Source organism: Barbus barbus, assembly GCF_936440315.1.
Source record: "Barbus barbus genome assembly, chromosome: 44".
Lineage (NCBI taxonomy): Eukaryota > Metazoa > Chordata > Actinopteri > Cypriniformes > Cyprinidae > Barbus > Barbus barbus.
The window spans coordinates 9,296,616-9,304,871 of NC_136722.1; the positions used below are offsets into that span (position 1 = coordinate 9,296,616).

The 8,256-nt window shown below is 35.7% G+C and overlaps 2 protein-coding genes across 2 annotated transcripts; both read left to right on the plus strand.

Annotated features, from left to right (window-relative positions):
• Positions 1 to 70: 70 nt before the first annotated feature.
• On the plus strand, positions 71 to 2,535 carry LOC306863607 (charged multivesicular body protein 4b-like; the record flags this gene model as incomplete). The annotated part of the gene is made up of 5 exons (XM_079407045.1): positions 71 to 308; positions 1,329 to 1,506; positions 1,760 to 1,868; positions 2,016 to 2,142; positions 2,244 to 2,535. 5 exons carry the CDS (start codon positions 71 to 73, stop codon positions 2,303 to 2,305), a joined length of 714 nt encoding a protein of 237 aa, XP_079263171.1. The 3' UTR covers positions 2,306 to 2,535.
• Positions 2,536 to 3,266: 731 nt separating this feature from the next.
• LOC306863608 (GTPase IMAP family member 4-like) lies at positions 3,267 to 7,817 on the plus strand. Its single transcript, XM_079407046.1, has 3 exons — positions 3,267 to 3,388; positions 4,317 to 5,090; positions 6,469 to 7,817. Exons 1-3 carry the CDS (start codon positions 3,358 to 3,360, stop codon positions 6,492 to 6,494), a joined length of 831 nt encoding a protein of 276 aa, XP_079263172.1. The 5' UTR covers positions 3,267 to 3,357; the 3' UTR covers positions 6,495 to 7,817.
• The last annotated feature ends 439 nt before the right edge of the window (positions 7,818 to 8,256 follow it).

Genomic DNA, 8,256 nt, shown 5'->3' on the forward strand with positions numbered 1-8,256 from the left:
TGATCCTGTATCTGTCCGGTATTTTAAATCAGTTGGATCTTTAATTAGAGTTAAAAGCATTACCTTCAAAATGAGTAAAATTTCTAAAATTTTTAAAGTTAGCTCATCCAGCTCATCCAGCTCCAGGCCTAGTTCTGGATCCAGCTCTAGATCTAAGCATCGGTCCCGGTCTAGTCCATCACCTCAAGAGGCCATCAACAGACTGAGAGAGACAGAGGCCATGCTAACCAAAAAACAGGAATACCTGGAGACCAGAATCGAGCAGGAGATCATGATAGCCAAGAAGAATGGCACCAAAAACAAGAGAGGTATGTAGAATGGGTCTTTCTGCTTATGAACTCTTTATGGCCATGTGGACTAATATGCCACTCTCGAAATACAATTTTCAGATTAGTATGTTTTATTTATTTAATTTGTTTAATTTACAACATAAAGCGTCATAGGAGAATTGTCTTTTTTAATCCTTTTGACTGCTGCTGTAGTAAACAAGTTGGCTAAACAAACTTTTGAACTAATGAAATAAAATGGGTACAAAGTTGTTGTGGTGGAAATGAAACAAGAACTGTGGGACAGTCATTATTTGTGTAAAGATTTAATAAAATAATTGAAACATTTACCAAAATGTTTTATTTGACTCGTTATGTAGTTTTCAACATTGTAGTTTAACAAAAATTGTATATGGCATAAAATAGCAAAAAATAATGGTTAGAATTCTCAGACATTTTATTACCCTTTTTATAATCAGCTGTAAATGATTAAATACAAGCTGTCTGTTATATAATATGCTTTTGAAAGTGTCATAATTTACATCTGGAAAGTGTAACAACACCCCACTGAAACATGTCAGAGAAACATGCTTTTATTTATGTGGAGTGAAGGCCTGTTGCACAGAAAAAACTCGCAGTTCATCTGGACACTCCTCGTTTACACTTGTCCCTTTGTGCATTTACACAAGCATGTAGTTTACACCCAGATGCCATGGTTGAGCATTCATTTAAAAGGCATGTCTTAAATGGATTTCTATGAGCTTTCTATCTGATCTTTCATGTATTTTTTTCATTTGATTTTGTAGAATTGACTAAAGTAAATCTAATTTTTGTGTGTAAAATTTTACCTATTCCAAAACAATGTCTGACTTGTCTTGTTCACAAGCTATGTTGATTCAGTTTCCCTCAGTAGTAAAAGAGAACAACTTTAACAAATCTTTTAAAAATGCAATTGATCATATTCATGAAAAGAGAAAATCATTTAATTATATTTTACATTTGCTGTGGAATGTGATAACGATTAAAATGCAACAACATTAGATCCCAATTTTTGTTTTTTAGCTGCACTTCAGGCTCTTAAGAGGAAGAAACGATTTGAACAGCAGCTGACGCAGATTGACGGGACCCTGTCCACTATTGAATTCCAGCGAGAATCCCTTGAGAATGCCACCACGAACACAGAGGTTCTGAAGAACATGGGTTACGCAGCTAAAGCCATCAAAGGGGTTCACCAGAACATGTGCGTGTCGTCATTGCTTTTGTTTTTCCAGTTATCATCACTTATTACACAGCTCTCATGAATCTTGATTTGATTGATCAATACTAGAAAATTCTGTAGTGATTTTTTTATTTTTTTTTATTTTTATTATGACTGACTATTGCATACATTAGTTTTGTAAATATTCAAATTTACCAGTGGATTATACAGTACTGTTTCTCGTTGTGTGCAAATCTCATCAGATCCTAAATCATTGTGTCTCTCTCGCTTTCAGAGATCTGGATAAGATTGACTCCCTTATGCAGGACATTACAGAGCAACAGGAAGTAGCTCAAGAGATCAGTGATGCCATTTCAAAACCTTTTGGGGATCAGTTTGACGAGGTAGGTGTTATAAATTAAAAAAGAACAATTAATTGCCCCCCACATGTAAAGTTTATGAGGATTCTTTCTTTTTTTTTTTCTTTATAGCAGCATAGTTTGTTTGCTTTGATTTATGAAGTGATCTGTGCTCATTTAATTTTTTTTAAGGATGAATTGTTGGCAGAGCTGGCGGAGTTGGAACAGGAAGAACTAGAAGAAAGTATGAAGAATATGGCCAGGTTACCAAGTGTACCAACAACCAAACTACCCAGCACAAGACCAAGCCACCGTGCAAGTAAGTATTCAGACTTCCACACATCAAATTCAGCAAAAGACAAATCAGGCCTTTTCTACAGTCACCACTTCATCTAAGTGTCTGTTATTTCACCCTTTCAGCCTCAAAGAAGAGAGTGGAGGACGATCGTGACATGAAGAGGTTGGCTGCCTGGGCTTCATAAGCAGCAGTACACACACACACACACACTCTTTCTTCTTTCTACTTTTTGTTAACTTGCACTCTTTCTCTGCATCTAAGAATTTGTGTCAAATTATAAGAGCTTTTTTTTGTATATAAAAAAAGAAAAGTAGAGAAGTTAAGCGGAACATTTGTAATATTATTATGTTTTAATTAAATGTAAATATGTATTAAAATGGCATTTTAAATGTAAATGTTGAATCAGGATTTCGGAAAAAAAAAAAAAAAATGTTTCATATGCATGATTTAAGAGTGTATTTACAATGCTGTAAAGTCTTGGTTTTGACACACAATTACACTTAGTAGTAACCACGCAAAGAGCTTGTCTGAACCCTCATGCCTGCTAGATGGCATCGTGAGCGCGCTTTGAGCGCGCGCTCGCACTCCTCCCGTTGGTGATGTGAAGTCTGACTCGTTCAGAATCGGTTCATTTGAATCATTTGTTTCTAAGAACGTTTTCAATACCCTCTTTTATTATTATCGTTTTTGTTTTTATTAATAAAATTGTTTATAGTAATCTGCACCTTTTCCGTTTAGCCATGATTCAGCTGATTAAACTCTAAAGTAATTTGGAACCATTATTTAATATGCAATTACATTTAACGATACTAATATTCATTTAAATATCTGGGTTAAATGGTGGTGATGGCGCGGTGGATAAGACACATGCCTTTGGTGTGAGAGACCCGGGTTCGAATCCACTGTGAGACACCAATGTGTCCCTGAGCAAGACACTTAACCCCTAGTTGCTCCAGAGGCGTGCGACCTCTGACATATATAGCAATTGTAAGTCGCTTTGGATAAAAGCGTCAGCTAAATGAATAAATGTTGATAAAGGGCTATCTTTTTCAGTCTCAATCTAGGCGTAAACGCATTACAATATTTTGTTCGAGAACCGTTCAGATCGGGTTCATTTAAAAGATCCGACTCAGTGAATCAGAATCGGACAGCTCTCCCGCCCTTCAAGAGGCAAGCAGGAAATCGCTCTTTTCTGCCGGATCACCGACACGTCCAAAGTTACGAAAAGGCATCGTCATGAGCACAAACAGACCATCAAATTCAACCGGTAAGTTGTTTTAAAGTATAATGTTCAATAATGCTTTATAACGCAGCAGTTGTATTTAAACGTGGCTTTGTTCGTACTACTGTAATGTTAGTCGAGTGAATGCGACACGTCTCACTGTTTTCTGCTGCTCTCAGGTGGACTAAAGGTACATTATAAAACTCACATCCATGAGTTTTTCATTATGAATCCGAGTTAAAGAGACATTTACAGTGACTGTTTCACATACGAGCACCATTTAGTCCGGTGTGTTTTACAGTCAAAGTCGTATTTGTTTTGAGTTTTTAAGAATAAGTGTAACTTACTATTTTAGTGTTAATGTTGCTTGGCAGGTTAGCTGAATATTTAGAAAATAATAATAATAAATGTAAATGTCTTCGACATCTATTTCCTCCTTGCTTAAGCCTTAAGGAGAAACTATGTCGTAAGATCACATTTCAGATAAAGACATCATTGAGAAAATCCTTCCTGGTTAAAGCTTCCTTGACATGTATGTCTCCATAATGAAATGTAATTATACAAATGTTAATTAAAATACAATGTAAACAATAAAAATACCATTCAAAAGTTGGGGAAAGTACAATGATATTAGAATGGTTTCTAAAGGATCATGTAACAATGAAGACTGGAATAATGGCTGCTAAAAATGATATCACAGGAATACAATTAAAATGGAAAATATATTTTTTAAATTGTAATGATATTTCAATAATATTACCTTATTATTGTTTTACTCTATTTTTGATCAAATAAATGAAGCCTTGGTAAGCATTAGAGACTTCTTCAAAAAACATTAAAAAATCTTACAGAGCACAAAGTTTTAAACACAACAAATTAACAAATTTGTAATAAAATAATTAGACGATACAGTTAATACTCTCATAATGCAACCCCCCAAATATAGAAATAATAATGTACTTGTACGTTACAGCTGATGACCAACTCGATCCAGAGGAAGAGAAACGGTTGGCTGCAGCTGCACGTGAAGCTAATCGTCTCCCAGAGCTCCGGCTGATCCTGCTGGGCTGGCGATGGCCAGGTAAAAGCCTGACCGGCAACACCATTCTGGGCCGCGAAGAGTTTCGTCTGGAACGTGCCGCCGAATTCTGTGTGAAGCGCGAAACTGAGGTGGATCAGCGCAAAGTAACAGTAATCGACACTCCTGGTTGGTTCTCAGCCCAGATAACACCGGCAGACTACCAGCAGGAGATGGTCCGAAGCGTTACTTTGTGCCCACCTGGACCCCATGCGTTTCTGCTGGTCATACCTGTGGGCATGTTCACAGAAACCGACCGGGCTCGTATAGAGGAGAACTTAGCACTTTTTGGGGAGGATGTGTGGAAGCACACCATGGTGGTGTTCACCTGGGCAGAGGTTTTAAAGGAAAGGTCCATAGAAAGACACATACGAAGGGAAGGCCGTGACCTTCAGTGGGTGTTGGACAAGTGTAAGAAGAGGTACCACGTCATCAACAACTATATTTTTGGCGAGCACCCGCAGCTTCCCCAGCTGATGGAAAAGGTTGAGAAGATTGTAGTTGAAGAAGGTGGTTACTTTATCCTCAAGACAGATGAAACCAAAACACAAAGTCAAACTCAGAGTCTGAACACCAGTTCATTGAAAGAGAACAGGGAGCTTGGCGCTAGACCCAAACAGAATGGCTCCTGCAACTCGCTGCGGGCCATGGACGCGGACCCTTCACACAGTGAGTTAATATCAAAGCATACGATACACAATAGCATTCTCATTGCTGTTCTGGTTATTAGCGTGTCTCTGAAGGATCATTTGTTTATTATTGCATCCAGGACATCTCTGTTTACTCGTTCTAAACTTTTGTTCTGATAAAGTTTGAATTCAGTTCCTCTTACATCATGTTATACTGTCACTCTGTTGTTTCTGTGACATTCTGTTGATTCTGGAAATTGATGCTGACATTTTCAATATGTGTCTTTATTTTACTCTGACACCTGCACTAATGGCTCATGTAATAACACTATTAATACATAATTAATTGAACTAGAAGTGACCAATCAAAGCTCAACAGGTTTTCTGCAAGCATTTCCATTTCTCCTCCTCCTCCAAAAAAAAAAAAATGTATATGTATATATATATATATATATATATATATTTATTTATTTATTTATTTTAACACCTGCTATTAGAATTTTATGAATACAAGAACATATTATTTGTATTTTTTTTTTTTTTTACAAAAAAATAATTACAAGATGCATTACATTCATTACTGAAAAACAAATAATGTACTATAATTTAGTGACGGCTGTAAACTTTGTGTAAACAGCAATTGTTTAAAGTCCTGTCACCTGAACTTGTCATTCACGTGAGATTGCAGCAGTAGCAAACAACAACAATCCAATCAATTCGCAAATAACCAAATGAAACCCCACCCAACATTCAAGAGGCCGCTTCACTCAGAAATGCATCACAATAGGAAAGTAAAGACGATCATGACTACAGTTTAATGTTGATTTTAGTCAGAAAAATTTATTTTTTAAAAATAGGATTTTTTTTCTCAATACATTTATTCTTTAAAAATGTATATATTAAATAATTCAGTAATAACGAATAATGCACTATAATGTAAAACTGTGACTACTGTAATATTAATATATGAAATGATATTTTTCATTAAACATGGTTTAATAGAAAAAAAAACTGTTAGCAAACAGCAAAATAATACTGTTAATGTATTATTAGGTTGCAAATTATTTATTTAATACTCACCACTATATTGTAACTCTGTATTTGTATTCACCAGACATAGAATTGATTCAGTATTGTAAAGTAGGGCTGGTTGCATAAAAGGTATAGACTAGGCTTACAAGTTAGTCATCTAATTTTTTTATTTAAGACTGGTCATGTTTTAATCAGTCTGAGTTGAATCCAAAAATAAGATTGATTACCCTTTGGCTAACTGCTAATTCGTTAAACTTTTACTTAAGACACTGTCTTAACATACAAGCTAAATTTATGCAACTGGCCCATAGTGTTGTAGTGAGAACGTTTTTGCATGACACAGCATTGCTTTTGTATGATGTCATTTATTTTTGTTATCTCTGCAGGTTTGGTTGAAGGAGTGACTGACTAAGGCTGAGATAACAGTTCCAGTGCTGCTGTATTCATTACCTCAATTCTCCTGCACTTCAATTTTGAAACACCCATTAGCCACATATCAATCCACCAGTCTAGGCAGCTTCAGGTTGTAGGGTTTACAGGTAAATGTTCCTGTACTATGTATTTCTTACCCCAGAAAATATAAGATGGTAACAATACAAATGATCATCAAAGGTTGAATTGGTGTTAGTAAATCAGTTGTACAACGTTAAAACCATTTGTAATGACGCTATAACAGATATCGCTACTATACACACTTTCCCAAGCAGCCATGTCTCTACGCTGCGTTATGTCTGAAGTATCTACTGACGCAGAGAATATTGAGGGAATGGAGTCATTAGTCACACAGAAACACTCAACATTCATGAATTATTTGCACTGAGTTTAACACAACCTAATAGCTTGTAAATGCCTCAACTAATGCACTAATAGTGTTATCGGAGATAAGAGTCTGTCGCGGTCACATTATTGTAGCATTGGTTAGTTATATTGGTGACAGTTGCTATGGAATTATAAATTGTCCAAAACCATGTTACATTTTCCAGTTATTTCACATCAGAATTAGCTGCTCTTTCAGGTATTTAAGATACAGCACATGTTTGAATGTTTTCTAATGATATTATTTTTTCTAGTAATATCATTGCTGTTTTATTATGTGTGTTCTTAAATGATTTTAAGTTACTGATTGTTTTAGGATTACTGTGATATTTTCTTTTCTAAATGTGTTTCTGTTTTTTTCTCTGTCACATTCTAAATCTATTGTACTTCATTATAAATGATTTCCTTTAACACTGTTAAAGTTCTGTCACTGTTAAGAGTATCAACATGAGTGACTGCTATTAATTGATTTACATGAATGCATTCTTTTTTAGATCTGTTGACATTTCTGAAACATTTTTCCACTCCACTGTAGACCGCTTGTATATTGAAATCAGTGCATGGGCACTTTACCCATAACCCTCTGCAGTCCATTGATCAACAAAGCATCAATCTCAGCATTGTTTGATGAGTGTTTTGTTCTATATGTTAACATCCTTGAAAGTATAAGTGGATGGGTGTCCACACTTCTGCCTGGAAGTTAGATGTCAGCAGGCAAGAAAAAGTTAAAACTCTTATCAACAAATGCAAACCAACAGAACTGTGTATCTGTTTTACTTTATTTACCTTATGTGTGTATATACAGGTGCTGGTCATAAAATTAGAATATCATGAAAAAGTTGATTTATTTCAGTAATACCATTCAAAAAGTGAAACTTGTATATTAGATTCATTCATTAAACACAGACTGATATATTTCAAATGTTTATTTCCTTAAATTTTGATGATTATAACTGACAACCAATGAAAGTCCCAAATTCAGTATCTCAGAAAATTTGAATATTGTGAAAATGTTCAATATTGAAGACCCCTGGTGCCACACTCTAATCAGCTAATTAACTCAAAACACCTGCAAAAGCCTTTAAATGGTCTCTCAATCTAGTTCTGTAGGCTACACAATCATGGGGAAGACTGCTGACTTGACAGTTGTCCAAAAGACGACCATTGACACCTTGCACAAGGAGGGCAAGACACAAAAGGTCATTGCTAAAGAGGCTGGCTGTTCACAGAGCTGTGTCCAAGCACATTAATAGAGAGGCGAAAGGAAGGACAAGATGTGGTAGAAAAAAAGTGTACAAGCAATAAGGATAACCGCACCCTGGAGAGGATTGTGAAACAAAACCCATTCAAAAATGTGG